General features: G+C 34.3%; 5 protein-coding genes and 2 long non-coding RNA genes across 8 annotated transcripts; 2 read left to right on the top strand and 5 right to left on the bottom strand.

Annotated features, from left to right (window-relative positions):
• Positions 1-357: 357 nt before the first annotated feature.
• On the top strand, positions 358-1,333 carry LOC135790439 (pupal cuticle protein 20-like). Its single transcript, XM_065300644.1, has 2 exons — positions 358-451; positions 511-1,333. Exons 1-2 carry the CDS (start codon positions 443-445, stop codon positions 1,294-1,296), a joined length of 795 nt encoding a protein of 264 aa, XP_065156716.1. The 5' UTR covers positions 358-442; the 3' UTR covers positions 1,297-1,333.
• Positions 1,334-3,907: 2,574 nt separating this feature from the next.
• On the bottom strand, positions 3,908-4,646 carry LOC135790896 (pupal cuticle protein 20-like). Its single transcript, XM_065301181.1, has 2 exons — positions 4,408-4,646; positions 3,908-4,352 (listed from the first exon to the last, which is right to left on the bottom strand). The coding sequence occupies exons 1-2, from the start codon at positions 4,620-4,622 to the stop codon at positions 3,908-3,910; spliced, it is 660 nt and encodes a 219-aa protein (XP_065157253.1). The 5' UTR covers positions 4,623-4,646.
• A 933-nt stretch (positions 4,647-5,579) lies between these two features.
• On the bottom strand, positions 5,580-7,143 carry LOC135790391 (GPI mannosyltransferase 4-like). The gene is made up of 2 exons (XM_065300591.1): positions 7,013-7,143; positions 5,580-6,735 (listed from the first exon to the last, which is right to left on the bottom strand). The coding sequence occupies exon 2, from the start codon at positions 6,686-6,688 to the stop codon at positions 5,627-5,629; it is 1,062 nt and encodes a 353-aa protein (XP_065156663.1). The 5' UTR covers positions 6,689-6,735; positions 7,013-7,143; the 3' UTR covers positions 5,580-5,626.
• A 742-nt stretch (positions 7,144-7,885) lies between these two features.
• Positions 7,886-9,681, top strand: LOC135790392 (transmembrane protein 127-like). The gene is made up of 4 exons (XM_065300592.1): positions 7,886-8,262; positions 8,328-8,568; positions 8,620-8,922; positions 8,984-9,681. Exons 2-4 carry the CDS (start codon positions 8,340-8,342, stop codon positions 9,160-9,162), a joined length of 711 nt encoding a protein of 236 aa, XP_065156664.1. The 5' UTR covers positions 7,886-8,262; positions 8,328-8,339; the 3' UTR covers positions 9,163-9,681.
• Positions 9,682-10,344: 663 nt separating this feature from the next.
• Positions 10,345-14,702, bottom strand: LOC135790393 (uncharacterized). Of its 2 annotated transcripts, none has more exons than XR_010547751.1 (3): positions 14,561-14,702; positions 10,652-10,830; positions 10,345-10,595 (listed from the first exon to the last, which is right to left on the bottom strand). It is a non-coding gene; the product is annotated as an uncharacterized lncRNA (long non-coding RNA). The 2 variants fall into 2 exon arrangements; XR_010547750.1 differs by lacking the exon at positions 14,561-14,702 and adding an exon at positions 14,433-14,550.
• LOC135790395 (uncharacterized) lies at positions 12,676-13,284 on the bottom strand. The gene is made up of 2 exons (XR_010547752.1): positions 13,160-13,284; positions 12,676-13,020 (listed from the first exon to the last, which is right to left on the bottom strand). It is a non-coding gene; the product is annotated as an uncharacterized lncRNA (long non-coding RNA).
• A 543-nt stretch (positions 14,703-15,245) lies between the features above and the next one.
• Positions 15,246-17,250, bottom strand: LOC135790390 (dynein regulatory complex subunit 4-like). Its single transcript, XM_065300590.1, has 8 exons — positions 17,201-17,250; positions 17,107-17,143; positions 16,860-17,049; positions 16,483-16,744; positions 16,160-16,420; positions 15,852-16,106; positions 15,600-15,797; positions 15,246-15,540 (listed from the first exon to the last, which is right to left on the bottom strand). The coding sequence occupies exons 1-8, from the start codon at positions 17,201-17,203 to the stop codon at positions 15,322-15,324; spliced, it is 1,425 nt and encodes a 474-aa protein (XP_065156662.1). The 5' UTR covers positions 17,204-17,250; the 3' UTR covers positions 15,246-15,321.
• Between the last annotated feature and the right edge of the window lie 155 nt (positions 17,251-17,405).

Below are 17,405 nucleotides of genomic sequence, written 5' to 3'. Positions count from 1 at the left end.
AGAATGTTTGAATTGTGAAGTGTTATGTTTGCGATTTGTTTTGTTCGCCCGCAAAACGACTCGAGTACTCGCAGTTTAGTGTAACCATTGCTTTCATCTTTCTTTGACTGCGTCGCTTTCGGTTTTGTTTGATCTGAATGCGATCTGTAGTGCAATCAGCCCATAAGCTACCATATACCCACCTCCAAAATCGTTTTAGAGGTAATTCAAGCTTGTTTACCTTGAATCTTCTTCTTCTTCTTCTTTTACTACGCGTTGCAAGTTTGCATGTGAAGCGGGGCGTCAGAAATGTGTATCATCTTCCTTACCTCTTCACCTCTTCACTCATGGTATCATTTGAATCTTCTTCGCATTCAGAATCGTATAAAAGCGAGGCGCGGGAGTATGTTTAATCATAACATCTTCCAACTCAATAGTTACAACAACTACAAAACATCAAAACATGAAATTGGTAAGAAATTTAATTAAACAATCAAAATAATTATTTTTTATTTTTATTTTTTTTCTCAGTTTATCATCTCTCTTGTGGTGGTAGCTGTAGCAGCTGACCGTTTGGATAACACTTACTTGCCCCCAAGTTCAGCCCAAACCGCAGGCGGCAATGGCAACTTTCTGAACGCGCCGTCCGATAAATATGGCGCACCCTCCGGTCAATCCGGACGTTTCCAAGCCCCGTCAACAAACTACGGAGCTCCAGTCGGTAACAGCCAACAAGGATACAACAATGGTGGACAACAGCAACAAGCTGGTCCTGATGCAGGCGCTGCTATCTTGAAATTCGACAACGAAAACAACGGCGATGGCAGTTACCGCTTCGAATACGAAACTGAAAATAAAATCCAACATCAAGAAGCTGGTGAATTGAAAAACCAAGGTACTGAACAGGAAGCACAATCCGTATCGGGTTCTTACTCCTATATGGGTCCTGATGGTGTAACTTACACTGTTACTTACATCGCTGATGAAAACGGTTTCCGTGCCACTGGTGATCACATCCCAACTCCACCACCAGTACCAGAAGCCATCCAGAAATCTTTGGAGTTGAACGCCGCTGCTGAAGCCTCCAACAACCAGGGATACTCTAATGGTGGTTACCAAAATGGTAACAATGGTAACAATGGTAATAATGGTTACCAATCAAACGGAAACAATGGTTACCAGTCTAATAACAACAATAACAACGGATATCAAAACAACAACGGAAATGGTCATCATGCTGCTCCTTCCTCCGCTAGCAGGCAATACATCCCACCAAACAAGCCCAGCTTCAACCAACAAAACGGTTACCAGTATTAAATTATTATTATCATTAACAACGTGATAAAACCAAGTATTATCAACATGTAAACTAATAATTGAGTAAAAAAATAAACAACTAATACGAATTTATTTGAATTTCACATAAAATCCGATATTTTTATTTGCACGTAAACACATCTAATTCAATTCGTGGCAGATAAATGTGTCTCTCAGTTGTGTGTGAATAATTAACGAATTAATTATAAATACACGTCGGAATGCAAATTTCACGTGCTCGTTGTTCCACCAATGAATATAAATTCGCGAATGTGCGAAATGTGTATGCGAATGAGCATCATTCTCGTGGATGGGTCTCTAAAATGTATAATTTTCGGCACATTTCGGCGCCGCGTCATATATAAAATGCAATTTGCGCAGATACAGCGCGCTGGTACACATTTCGTATTCATAATTCGAACGAGAACATCAACAACATTTGTGCCACTACGCTGTGTACTCATATAACTTCATAGATAAAATATTTAGTATTGCAGTTATTATTATCGCCAATTGGTGGAAATTAATTTCCACGAATAAAATCATACACACACAACGCTGATTTGTTATTATTTTCGTGCAGGGAGCAAAAATGTCAATATTTTTTCTTGTGTATTGTCGCAAACAAATTGAATTGCAAAATCTCTTGCCTAGCTTTGCTTACCACTCGCGCCTTTCAATTTATTTCAACCACTATCACAAACAAAATCTTTGGCGGCTGCTGCGTTGCAACATGCGCTTGCACTTGTTCAAATGTTTTCATAGTTTATGGAAAACTTACAAAAAATCGAATATTTCAGTGGTTCTATCATTGTAAATTGAAACAAATCTGTTTTCTTACAAAATATAAACTAGTTTCATCGCAATTTTCACACAAAAACAAAAAAAAACAGTTTTTTAATCATATTTTCCACCTGGAGATATTGTATCATAAAATATTTGAACATGCCAGGTAATAAATTGAAATAATTTGCATAATATTACGCCTTATCGCAAATATTCCTATACGTAGGATTTTTGCTAGGAAAATTTATGAATCTAGCGTAAAATGCAAAAAAAACTATGAATAATTTTGTAATTTTGCGGGAATTGTAAAATCAATTAGTTTACGTGTACAAAACGTCTGGTTTGTATTTATTTTCCTTTTTTCTTTATTTTCTTTCCTAAATACACAAAGTATTCATATGCAATCGATATTCCCTGTTTTCATTGTTATTTTCTTTCGGTATATTCGAAATGTAAGTATGGATCTAACCTCAAAGCATGCTTGACAAACAAAACTACAAAAAATTTCATATTTGGTTTGTGCAGAAATCCGCCGGCCGAAGTTACAGCCACTGTTTGAGCAAGAACTTAATAATGCTTTCATTTCATGCTTGCGATATTTGCCCTCGAGTTGGAAAATTTATTCTGAGATAATATTTTCGTCGCAATGAATGTGATATATTGGTAAAATTTGTTTTTAAAGATTTTCTTTCAATTTCTCTCTTCAAAAACTTTCAAAATTCACAATGAAAATTAACCGTTGAAATGTGCACTAATAAAAACACATCCAAAGTGAGTGTTTTATAGAAAATACAATTCGTCAATACGTCTACCCGACATTTCAACTCTCTTTAGTTCAGCTCCGTCGGCGCCGGTTTGAAACACCGCATTCCCAGCGCGACACAAGACACAAAAGAATCGCTCTCGCAGAGACAATATCTTAGCGCTGGTATTCGTCTACTTATCTTCTACTCTGCTCGAATCTACTCTATAAAATTCAATCTTCCGACCTGTTTATTCAATTTTGCGCGTTCTCGCACCCCACGCGCGGAGGAATAAACGCGCATTGAAATATATACATGTATATCTCCAACAAAACGGCGAAATCCTTTTTTGCACCGCACGCACAGTTCCATTGCGCCGTCTGTTTCAATAATATTTTGCGTGAATCCAGGCTTTTTGTATGTCTCAAGCATTTTTTTCCATTAGAATTGTTGACATCGCAAAACAACCCATCTTTTACTTCCCTTGAATGTTGGTGTATGTTGGTGTGTTATTTATTTATGCTATTCGTCGATTGCCACAATCAACGTCGCCCCATCTCTGGCATTCTGTTCTAAGCGACGCTTTGGAATTAACGAGACAAACAATCTCTTGCGCGACAACAATGCGACAGAGGTGTCGTGTTGTGTTTTTTTTTTTCGCCGAACGCGTGATAATGGCATTACTCGCGAATAATTCCCAAAGTAAAATCTCGAGGGCGGCGCGATACCCTCTCGAGATATAAATACGTGCCGTAAACACGCCGACGCATTTTTAAGGTTGTCAAAAATTAATTAAAGATTGCAGAGAGAAGAATTCACCTCGCGTTTTACCTTGCGCACGTCGCCGCTGGGAATATAGCATAATAAATTTACGATATTTCTCAAAAAGTTGCCGAAAACACAGCTAATGAGTTGATAAGGTTATCTTGATCGAGAGGTAAAGCACGTCCGACAAAGTTACAACTCAATTTTCTCTTCTGATGAAATTAATTCTCCACAAAATTTAAATGTTACAATAAATACATATTGAAAATACAGAAAAACAGAAAATGTTTGTGTAAATGGAAATAAACATAAAAATTCTAATAGCGATATCCGTTGGATGGCGTATTTAAATTTGCTTGGTTGGGTGGAAGATATTCGCGGCCGGCAGTTTGCGGCGGCTGATATTCTGGTTCAGCTTCAATTACAACTGCTTGGGTATCTTGATTGTGCTCGCGCTGATAGGAGCCACCGTTTTCACTACCACCACTATGAGTTTTATCCGGGCTCTGGCCGTTGTGTTCACTCATCGCTTCCATTTCGTCGAGGGCCTTTTGGATAGCTTCTGGCACCGGCGGCGCGGTCGGAATGTGATCACCTGTAGCGCGGAAACCGTTTTCGTCAGCGATGTACGTTACAGTATACATAACGCCATCCGGGCCCATGTACGAGTATGAACCTTGTACGGACATTGCTTCGTTCTCCTCGCCAGCGTTCTTCAATTCGCCGGTCTCACTATGATGGATCTCATTCTCTGTCTCATATCTGGACGTGACACATGTTATATTATATTCGGTGTGTTTGATGCTCGTTTACTCACTCGAATTTGTAGCTGCCGTCACCGGGTTGTTCATTTTCGTATTTTAGGATTGCTGCGGATGCTGCTGGATTGTTGGTGTTTTCGCTATCGCTTTCAACACCTGTTGGCGGATGTGCACCGCCTTCGGGAGCTGCCAATATATTGCTATTACCGCCGGCAGTAGCGGCATTACTTGGAGGTAGATAAGTATTATCCAAACGACCAGCTACAGCCATTCCAACGCCCAGAATCAAGAAAAAACCTCTAAACAACTAAAAAAATAAAAAATAATTTTTTAATGAAAAAATTATTAAATTAAAAACATACCATAATGTTTCTTGTTAGAATATACTTCAAAGAATGATGTGCATTGGAGAATGCATTATATTTATACCCAAAAAATCCAACTTGAAGATGATACTAATCATTACACAATATTATGGTCACTCTTGGACGTTTTAGAAACTCCAAAACTTTTTCACGATTATTTTTGACATTGAACGAATGAAAGCTGCGTATTTTTGATTTGGCGTTGATATAATTAATTTCACTATTCACATCTACGCTCCCAACAAGCATAAAAATTTAACTATTCACGTATTATATTAATTGAAAAGTATTACTTTGCTTGATCCTAATTACATTCAAACGGACATGCGTTTATTCTTGCTTATTCAATTTGCCTACGCGTACATTACTTGAAAATAAATCAATTTTGTAAATGTCACGATATACTCTAACTAAATTATATAATTTGTAATTACTTAGAACATCGTCAGCGTGGCACGAAAAGTAATTAAAGTATTAGTTATATTGATATAATATAGTTAATGATATTCACAAGTGAAGATGAACTGTAAATATAAATCCAGACGCAATCCAATTTCAATTTTGTCTTAATTACATTTGCGATTCGCCTTCTGTCACTGATTAATTGCGCCTATGCTAAGGACAACATAAGGCAGTGATATTTTGTGTGTCAAATATTGAACTGTCGTTTTTGGCGTAACTTTCCAAAAAACAAATTCATCATTTTATTTTTGGTCCATGCTCGTTGAATTTGCAAGGACACTTCTGTCTGAAGCACGGAACCGCTTCAGATTTAAATTTGCTGGTAATTATCACAATTACCATTCGGCAGGCTTAATTACCATTCTAATTATTACTGTTTGAGAAAACAAAAATGAAGCTCGTCGTGATTAATTAATTTTATGCAACTTTATATACATTTTTAATTCACTTAAGGCTGAATAGCATACAAATCTAAATTGAATGTCAAACTGGTTGCATATATAAGATCTGTCACATTCGAAAATTGATAATTTTGTAGCTTGAACGTATCGAAAGCTTCGACAGTAACGTGCGGATAAAAGCTCGTTTCTAATTTGATATCCACCCGATTGAAATCTTGTAGCGCCGAGATCAATTCATTGTGCTTATACGACGGTATCAGGAAATAAAGCTGGTACTCGTTGCCAGTAACGAAGGCATCGTATCTGAGCGTAGCGATTTGTTCGATTACTGTCGTGATGGGACTCTTGCCATACTCGTGCAGGAAAATTTCCTGTTCGTGCTCATACTGCATAAATAACATTTGCGGTATCGGCGGGACATGGCTGGTCACAATATGAATATCAACTGGGTAGATTTGATGTTCTTGATGTCTCTTTGACAGGTACATTGTTGCAGGAAGTACTCCGCCTTCGTGTAAAAATCCATTAAATAATCCCAGCAACATATTGATGCAAATCCACAATTTAAATGCATAATTTGTTGTTTTAACTGTTTTTCTTGATGATTTTATGATTGTTTCACCATTTATATAAACAAATGGTATAATTAGCGGTAAAAAATCATATGTGGTTAATTTTACAGACAATATTAACAAACCAGTGGAGAATATTAAAGATAAATTCATAAAAACATGAATTGAAGATAATTTCGATGCATTTTTCTTCTTTGATTTAAATTTACAGATGATTCTAATCCATTCTACCATTGTGTATACTCCTAATATAGGAAATAATATCATAATATGTCCAAGAATAGTTACAAGTTTCCAATTCCAGTTTACTAACAGTTGATCACTGCCCAATCCAATATTTTGATTGATGGTTGGAATAATCTTGTAATTTAATACGTCGATATTTAAAGCTTCTTCAAATGTAATATCTGATTCCACAATCATCATTAAAATTGCTATCGGCAATGTTACACAGAATAATATTAGGTATCTTTTGATGAAGATAATACTGACTCCATGATATTGTTTATAGCCTAAATCACGGCACAACCAGAACATGATTGGTGTTAGTGCATAGAAAAAGAATATTGGACGATTGAAACATCCTAAAACCAGGATTATACTGATTGGTATAATATTTTTGTAAGGTTGCGTATCAGTTGATTGTAATTGTTGCTTGAATATCTTTTTTTACTTCTTTATTTGGCGTTAGTAAATATTTCTTCAGTGTGGGTTTATTGTTTGTGTAAACTTTGCTACCAATTACAAAGTATAATAGCAATGAAAATAAAATGATTTCTTGAATATTCACCAGAGTTCGAGATGTGTAAATTAACATACAATATGAACTGGCTAGAATCAATGACTTTGAGCGATATTTACCACCGGATTTTATGTCGATCTTGTAGAGTGACCAGTCGATTAGATAAGAGAGTAAACATATTGCAATTCGGGGTGTTATTAGTAAAATTGTTGGAGTTAATAGTGAGATTTGAAAGATTTTTGATGCGTAAACGTCTAATATCCACAATAAATCATAAGACCAACCATAAAAAAATGTAAGAAACGATCATGGAACTTTTCTGATCTTGTTTATTGTATAATGGAGTTGGTTTTAAGTTGAGTTCCAAGTTAAATCGATTTCCTGAAAAATATATTGTAGATAAGTATCAATATAAATTATTTCAGGCGAATAAATGGCCTTTAAAGGAATATTTAATGCATTTTAGGAGGTACGTGAGTATTACTTGTGGCTGTGTGCCACGGCTGTTTTTATTTAATTTTTACGTGTTTACTGACACAAACAAACAACTTTTCTGCCGAATTTTAAGCAAATAAGGACATCCTAGAGCCATCTGGGTGTGAATCATATAACTTTAATTATGATTAATTCATTCTGCCCACTTTCTCTCTTTATTTTATCTTTTCATTGTTTATTTATACAAAATGTAGTCTATATCCTCCTTCAATTTGTATAAATATTACATCAAAATAAATTTACCAGCAAATGCGGCAATATCACCGCTGAACTCCTCCGAAGATACATATCCATTTTGTGGAATAAATATTAAAATAAACCGCAATAAAAGAAAAAACCACACAGAATATGAATAATTTAAATTCTGAACTTTACTTTTGCATTTGGACATTTTCCGCAAATGTTTTGACACTAAATACAATAAATTGTCGTGCATTAGGTGTCAAAGTCTCTTTTCAAACTAATTTTTGTCTTATTTCAAAGGTAATAAAACAGTTTTCTTATGTAATAAAACGTCTAGACGTCCCCCGAGGTGAAAAAGGAGAAATTTGAGTGTAAATATTTAAACTTTGTAGCTAAATACGCGCACTGCGGTTATGGATTGGTTTGTGGCGCTTCCAAACAGCGCAAAACTCAACTAGGCACAACACAAATGTAAAATCAGTCACATTCAGGTTTCTCATAAGGTTTCTGCTGTGTTGTGAATAGTGCTAAACTCAAGGTTTTCGTCACGAACAGGCATAACAAATGTCATAAATATCAGTATCTGCAAATCATTACAACGTTTTCAGCTGGTCTCGTAAATTTCATAAATTGGGGCACAAATTCACGTTCAGAATGCTATAATATCCAACCAAGTAGCAGATAATAACAGGTATGAATGTAGTATTGGCAAACTGCTAACCTATTTCAACTTGTAAATGATTTTCTCCCTTGCAGATTATTTTTATAATGGCTACAAGAATCAACAACAGTATTATAAACCAAATCTTGTTATGGATCCATCCAAAGAATCAAGAGCGCAACCTGATCTCAGCATCATTTCACATGATCACAATCACATTGATTAGCATGTCCCTTGTGCAATTGGAATGGTTTCAGATTGTTGGTGGAGTATGCACTCCATATCTGACTCTTGGTGAATTCTTCTGGTTTGGATATTCTGATGATTTTCCTTCTGGTAAATTAAGACACTAAACAAATGAAAGAGTTTATAATATGTTTGTTGTAGGCTATGAGTGTATTAATAACACAATTGTGAATATGATGAGGATTATCATATTATGGTGTTTTATGACAATCATATTTTCCTTGGGTGGGTTCTTCCTGGACATTATTGGTCCAAGGACATCAATCTATTTCTTCATCAGGAAATATGCCCTTGCAAATACATGTACAGTATTATGGATTATGGCAATTATAAGTTCTTGTTATTATGTGGCCATACTGCTGGAGAATTCTCTTGCAACCTTATATCCAACAATTGATACAATGGTCACTTATGGATATGGGTTTTATTTAATTGCAGCAACAGGTAAAATAATTATTTAGTAATCATATAAATTATAACCTAAATACAAATATTTTGTTAATAGGTGGCGTTGCATTGATTGGTACCTTCTGTTCATTGATTCTGATGCATACAATGTCATCGGAAGCTTATGCAGCAGATGATCCATGTTTGATTGATGATTATGATGATCAAATGGAGCCGTTTAATAACACCGTTCCACCACCGCCGTACAATATACCTCCACCTCCATACGCACCCTGAAACCAAATGCTTTAACACTTTTAATGTATACATATACATATTGATTGTTAAATTAGTTCTTAGAAATTTCCGAGTATTTTCTTAAACGAATCAAGCGTCACACTCACTAAGTATGTTAAAATATCTCAGAACGAAAACCTGCTACTAGTGCTTGTCGTTTTCATGTGATTTAAGTTGTATCAATATTTAGTATCTACAAGTTTGTAAACACACACACACACACAACTCAATGTGATAATTGCCTTTCTCTAGTCTTCGAAAGAATCGTCTAACAAACATGCTTTACAGGCTTTAGCTGATAATAATCATTCTTTGTAACTTAGTCACCAAAGATCTATTTTTTGTTAAAATGTGAATTGTGTACACATGGAAACTAGTTTTTAAACACCTCGGCAAATTATAAATATTATAAATTGTCAATTGATGAAAATTGCAAACTTTCTTAATGTTTCATTTTACTGAGAATCAATAACAGGAATCGTACAAATTGTAAATGTAAATAAATTATTTTCAAACAAACCGATTCGTTAATCTTTGTGAAAGTTTAATATAAGCACAACGTATGTTGTTACTGTTCCCACGACGGTTATGATAACACTTCTGTTAACAGTGAGCATACCAAATGGACTGAAAGAACCTTGCGGTGAAAGTAATACTTGCATTGTAAATATTTCAACCTAAAAATTAGAATTATGTTATTAACATAGTATAACATTGCAGTACGAGTTGCAAACTTGTGTTTTAGTTTCTTCATTAACATTGTACGATAACAACTTTGCAATTAGGGCTCGTACACAACCCATTCCATCATTCAAACGGTGTGCTGGTTCAACAATTAAAATCAACCGGCTTAAATGAAAAGTGCCCCACATCATCTCCATTATGCGACGTGTTGCTACTTGCTGATGAGTTGCTTGATTAATAATCACGTATAAACTTGCGATTAGTGAGATCAAAATGTTCATCATTACAGCCTAAAACAATTTTAAAACGATTTTGTGATATATTGTAACAGGGATTTTATAATTACAAATATTATGGGTCCATATGCACTGCTGAAAGATGTTAAACCAGAGAACAGGTTGCGATAAACAAAATTCATATTCGTTGCGTGTTTGCTATTTAATTGTTTAACCTTTTTGTCTTTTGTTGTGATGTCACTAAAAGTTAATTCTTTTTTGTAGATCAGAAATACGACGTGAGATGCCATCGCATATGACCCAGTAAAGTGAAATAACTCCCAGAACAACAATATGCGATAAGTAATACCCAGCAGAAAAAAATACCGTATAAAGAGGGTTTTCTGTTACAAATATCCAGATGTAATGAGTATAAATAAGAAGAATCAATGTTACGGCCGTAAGTATTATCAGGAAACGTTTTGTGTGAGTTCTTGCCTGTGCTGCGTCTTGTAGATTCAAAATGCGATCAACCTATAAAGAAATAAAGGTATAACAAAGTATTTATTATTAAAAAATTAGTTATTTACCTGTGTACAATAATGTGCTAATAGTAGAACAGAAGACCTTTCCACAATAAAACAAATACATATTGTCCACAAGCAAACAAATAATGTGCCAATTTCAACCACAGCTACATATTTATCTAGTGGATTGTCAAGCCGTGTGGTATCTTCATGTAAAATGTCGGCAATTATGCCACCAGTCACTGCAAAGCTCAGAAATAGTGCTGTGAAAACACTATAAAGCGCAAACATTTTGGAAAATTCAATTTTATTAGTTCCTGCATATTTGTAGAATTTGTATGGCATTAAACCAAGTATACGAGATGGATATAAAACTAATGAAAGTGAGTTCCGAAAATAGCGGCTTATAGTAACACATTTTTGCGACATTTTGAAATGTATACTGTGAAAATTATTACAATATTTTTCTTCATAGAAAAGTATTGATTATAAACTCCAAGTAGCATTAAAATATTTATGAATTTACACATAAACAAATAAATAATTAATTTATTATGCTTGTTGAATTGTGATTTGATTTTATTTTTATTATTAGACACAGAATGTACAGCGTGTTTCAGATATGCAAAATTTAAAAATTTCAATTTTTAGCACTTTTAGCAACATTTTTGGCCATTTTATAGAGAATAGTTCGTAGATTAAGATGCTGCGATCAGATCTTAATTATCTCTTTTAGTTTACGAGATATGCGCGATTGAATAAAATGGGCAAAAATTGATAAATGTCACTTTTTAGCACTTTCAGTCGCGTTTTTCGACCTTTTACTGTAAGAAATATAATTATTTTATATTTTTATCTGATAGAGAATTTTCCAATCTTTCATAATCAACAATTCGTTGGTAGCTATCTCTTTTGGTTTAAGAGATATTGATTTTTGAAAATCGTCGAAAAAAAGTATCAAGCACCCCCCCTTGGTCATTTTTTTCTTAAGAGTAAAAATTTTGTCTCACAGATTTGCGTTTTAACGGTCCTATCTTACAGAGAATAGTTCGTAGATTAAGATGCTGCGATCAGATCTTAATTATCTCTTTTAGTTTACGAGATATGCGCGATTGAATAAAATGGGCAAAAATTGATAAATGTCACTTTTTAGCACTTTCAGTCGCGTTTTTCGACCTTTTACTGTAAGAAATATAATTATTTTATATTTTTATCTGATAGAGAATTTTCCAATCTTTCATAATCAACAATTCGTTGGTAGCTATCTCTTTTGGTTTAAGAGATATTGATTTTTGAAAATCGTCGAAAAAAAGTATCAAGCACCCCCCCTTGGTCATTTTTTTCTTAAGAGTAAAAATTTTGTCTCACAGATTTGCGTTTTAACGGTCCTATCTTACAGAGAATAGTTCGTAGATTAAGATGCTGCGATCAGATCTTAATTATCTCTTTTAGTTTACGAGATATGCGCGATTGAATAAAATGGGCAAAAATTGATAAATGTCACTTTTTAGCACTTTCAGTCGCGTTTTTCGACCTTTATTGTGGGAAATATAATTATTTTATATTTTTATCTGATAGAGAATTTTCCAATCTTTCATAATCAACAATTCGTTGGTAGCTATCTCTTTTGGTTTAAGAGATATTGATTTTTGAAAATCGTCGAAAAAAAGTATCAAGCACCCCCCCTTGGTCATTTTTTTCTTAAGAGTAAAAATTTTGTCTCACAGATTTGCGTTTTAACTGCCCTATCGTATAGAGAATAGCCCGTAGATTAAGACGCTGCAATCGGATCTTAATTATCCCTTTTAGTTTACGAGATATTCGCAATTGTAAAAAATCAAATTATTTAATTCAAATGATTTTGATACAAAGTTCATAAGACATTATTTAAACCAACATATAGTAGCATTATATTTGTCTACAATCATTTCACGCTCAGATAATTTTATTCCATATTAATGTCTAATTATGACTAGATTTTAGTATAAAATCATAATACTTCTGTGTTTACTGTTCAGTTTCCCACCAAAATTCAAATTAAAAACGCGCCATGTTAAAAGGACTTCGTAAACTTTTTCAAAAAGGTATTGATTAATACATATATATTTAGTTTCTAATGTAGATAAGTTAATTACATTTAATTTTCAGATACGTTGGTTCTTCCAATTTATAATCATGCTATTCTTGAATTGATAATATTTTCTCGTATTAAAAATGAGTTTTCAAGAACACTGCTGATACCAGTACAAATTGTGACAGAGATACTTGCCATGACCATCTGGGCAATTTTATTAATCACCTTTGCCTTATTTAACGGACTAGTTGATTGTTACTTGAAACTAAAGTATGGAGAGCAATATGTTGGATTATTAGATGGAATGTCAACAATGATTGCTTGCACAAAACGTCCTGTAATTCAATTTGTGATGTTTCTACAAGCAAACAAAACTCCAAGTCAAATTCTTAATCATTTTCTTACAAATGGTGAGCGAATGAAAGAAGTGCACAAGGTGTTAAACTGTGCGGTTAACTACGAACTTGGTTATCAATTTTATAAATGGATTCATATACCTATTTCCGAATTAATTAAACCAATCAGTGGTTACACAAACGCGAATGATTTTAATATGGTATTAGATAACATTGCCTCCAAATCATTACCACAAAATGATGAATACTTATGGGAAATTTACATAGGAGATACTCAAATTTCTTGGCCGGATGACCAGAGCAGTAATCAGCAAATTCCTGTTATTTTCCGTTTTAATCACATACTTGGGGATGGCGCAAGTATAATGGCACTATGTACTGCTTATTTTATTGATCATGGAGTCCAAGAAGTGAAAAGAAGATGCGGTTTATTCAAATCTACGGTACAAAAAACAAAAACATCAAATATTAATTTCATAAACTGGCTTAACAGTCTTAAATCATTTTATGACTTAAAAGACCGCAAGTTAATATTGAATAGTTTATTAAATCCTGAGAGGAAACATATTCTACATAATGGGTTAACAGGAAACCGCAAAATGTGTGTTTATGGCTTAGACCGTGATGATGGAAAGTATTTTCAAAAAATTCGGGAGATAAAACGTAGAAAAGCTAATTTGAAGTTTAACGACATTATCTTCACAGCAATATGTGCAAGTCTGACTGATTATATAAATTCCTTGCAATCTCAAGAAAAATTTATCTCAAAACCAGAAAATATAAATATAATAGTGCCGTATTACATTCCCAGAGGAAATTTTCATGAGCTGGTTGATTTAAAGAATCCTAAATGCCCGATAATTAATTTATCTAATAAATTTACGGCTGCACATTATAAATTTCCCCCTTGATTATTCTACAAAATTCAATAACAATAACTTAATTGCGCTTCTGACAGAAATATCAAAAAGGAGCGCAGACATGATGAAATCACTGGATCTCTTAGTAAGTTTTGTGTTTTAATACAACATTAATAACATATACATAAATCATTTCTACCTAGTTTTTAGAGTATTTAATGGGTACCGTTTTTCAAGTATTGCCACTTCAATTAATTCAGCTTTTCAATCAAACAAATGATGGAACTGCAATTATTAGCAATATGCCAGGCTATGCAGGAAAACAAGCTTTTTGCTGTGAATGTGAAGAAACAGATATGATTGTCTGGACAATGAATCTACAAACTACTGGTCTTACATTCTTGATTTTACACATAATAATCGTTTGAGACTTACACTACAACTTGATGGTAATTTTATTGACACAAGAGAAGGAGGACAATTAATAGTTGATGGAATTTTTAAGTATATTGATCGATTAGATGAAGTTACAAAATAATCCATGTTTCTGTTACCTTTGTACTGAATGTTTAAGCATTGTAAGTTTTAAAACAGATTGAATTCATTAAATCCCCACTGATTGTAACTTGTAACACATGATGCATATTTTATAACCAAGAATAAAAATAAATTAGATACATACCCGTTAAACGTCACTCAAATAATTTAAAAGTCTTAAACAATGTTTGGAGTACTTGCCCGAAATGCCAAACAACTGCCAAATAAATCTGTGCACCGAAACCTTCTGATGTTGAACTGGAAAGCTGTGAGTACTTCATTGTGAATGTAGTATTATATTGATAACCTCTTTGTTTTAGTTTTCATCTGAAGTAAAAAAAGCAGAAGATGCAGCAAAAAGTTCAAATGTCAATAAAGTAGAAAAGACAATTTTTGAACGGATTATAGACAGAGAACTTAAAGCTGATATTATCTATGAAGATGATACTTGTTTGGCTTTCAATGATGTTGCACCACAAGCACCAACTCATTTTCTTGTAATTCCAAAGCAAAAAATTACTCAATTGAGTAAAGCATCTGTAGATGATTCCAAGGTAACTACACAAATTACAATAAAATAATTTTAAATTGATTTTTAATACTTTTCCTTGCAGATTTTAGGTACTTTACTTCATCGAGCCAGTGCTCTAGCAAGAGAAAGATTACCAAATGGATTTAGAGTTGTGATTAATGATGGTGTCCAAGGGTGTCAATCTGTTTATCATCTACATATTCATGTTCTTGGTGGTAGACAATTACAATGGCCACCTGGCTAATAAACAAATTCTGATATTCTAAAATAGTATATACTGCATATTGGATTGCCTATATTAATGTTGGTCACACAAGATATTTTTTATTAAAAAATTGCAAAATTTGCAATAAAAATCATTTACATGCAATTGCTTATTTGTTTGCGGTTACCAGACCTGCTGGTCCTCTGGATGGTGCACCTTGTCCCTCTGGAACTAGTCTTAAAGGAACAAATCCTAATTCTGCCTCAGGAATTCCATACTGCTTGAGTTTAGATTCATACGAGTATATTAAATCATCATGTGCCTTTGCAATCTTTGCCAGTTCGTACTGCAAATCACTTATCTTCTGTCTTTTCTTCGCCAAAATATTCTATAAAAAGTATTAGATTAATTCAATATTATCTCCTGTGTATTTAATTTTGTTGTCACCTCAATTTTAGAATTGATGGTGTGTCGCTGTTCAGGACTTTCAGTCAACTCGCTGATTACACATTCTCTACGTTCAGCATGTTCCATCAGTACTTCAATACGGTGTGCCATTAATGCTGTCTTTGTACCGGTTTTACGCTGTAGATCTAATATGGCTTTGGTGAATCTAAGTTGCAATTCATTACGTTCTGCTTCAATCTAAGAAAAAATGCGAAGACATTATTACAATTCTAGGAATTGTATTTAAAATACCCTTTCATAGCGTAATTCCATTGCATCTCCTGCCCATCTCAACTCGTTTAGTTCTTTTTTGGTTGCTGCAAGCTTTGCTTTAGTATTCTGTAGAGAAATCTTGTCTTTTTCATAATTGACAAGTTGTCTTTTAAATTCTACCACTTCTGCCAGGGCCTGATGTAGTGGATCTTTCAATTTTTTGTTCTCACTGACTAAATCCTGTACCTGTTTCCCCATTCGTTCATTTTGTTTTCTTAGAATTTCCATTTGATCCTAAAAGTTATACATTTGTTAATAAAATAAGTACAGAGAGAAGAAGCAAAGACCTTTAGGCTACTGATCAACGCCAAGTTGTTCAGAGTAATATCATTATAATAGTTTTTCATTTCGTTGAAAGATTTCTCATGCCCCTGGATCAAATCAGAGATCTGTGTATTTTTACGCTCTTCCACTTCAGTCATCTCCATCTTGTGCTGAACACCAAGTTCTTCACGCAGCTGATTAAACTTCTTTTCGTATTTAAGTTCAATTTCTTTCGTCTGCGTCTCGAACTCCTGACGAGCATTGTAGAGTTCCTCGCTGAATTGCTATGGAAAAACGACACTTTATTATGGACATCCTGCGGTCGACGTCGACATGGCGCGCATACCAATTTCAAGTTCTTAATGTGATCCTGATTGGCCATTTCCTGCTCCCGACTTTTCGCCTTCAGCTCGCGCTTGTCGCGCAGCAATTCTCGCTCCTGCACGGCATGGTCGTCGCGCGCCAACTTGATCGAGACCATCGCTTCAGCTTTGGCGTCGGTGAGGTTCAGCTGATGTTCATACTGCAGGTGCTTCACCTTTTGCTTATAGAACTTGAGTTCTTCTTCGTTCTTCTCGGACGACTCCTCGATTTGTCTGTCTTTGTTCCTATAGCGGATCCACACACACACACACGATTCGCGTAGTGCAGCGATTTTACAGTTAGATGAAGATACTCGTACACGTTTAGCTCGTTTAGTAAATGGCATTAAAACGCACTCACCTCAGTTTCGCTTTTGCTTCCTCGAGCTCGTTACGTGTAATCTCCCAAAAGGTGCGCAGTTTGTCGCGCTCCAACTGGAAGAAGTTGCGCTCCTCACGTTCGCGTTCATTTTCTTCTTTGATCTTCAATGCGAAAATTTCCAATTGCTCTCTGGTCATCGACGAAGTGTCCACGCCATCAATAATAATTGCTATAAAAACATCTATTAATATCAAATATATACATATTTTATAACAAAATTACATACCGGCAGATTTACCTCCTTTTTTTCCTTTTTTAGGAGCCTGGAGTGAAAAAACGATAAAATTCATTACAAATAATATTATTATAATAAATATTACCATTTTAAAGCTTTAAATTATGAAAATATAGAAAATAAACACTGAATTCGGCTAAAACGCCGAATGATTGATCAAACAATGTAAACGTCTTGTTACGTTGCTATCGTTACAATCATTCAATCGATCTAGCGAGTCAATAAAAACTTGACAATTAACATTGACCGCAAACATTAATGTGCAGTACCGTGAGATGAACAATTGACGA

This window comes from Atheta coriaria, unplaced genomic scaffold, assembly GCF_025399875.1.
Source record: "Atheta coriaria isolate IRGN ID8LTWV9N9 unplaced genomic scaffold, Caltech_Dcor_3.1 hic_scaffold_4_pilon, whole genome shotgun sequence".
NCBI classification, from domain to species: Eukaryota; Metazoa; Arthropoda; class Insecta; order Coleoptera; family Staphylinidae; genus Dalotia; species Dalotia coriaria.
The sequence above is the reverse complement of the archived record's forward strand: the minus strand, read 5'-3'. Positions and strand labels throughout refer to the sequence as shown.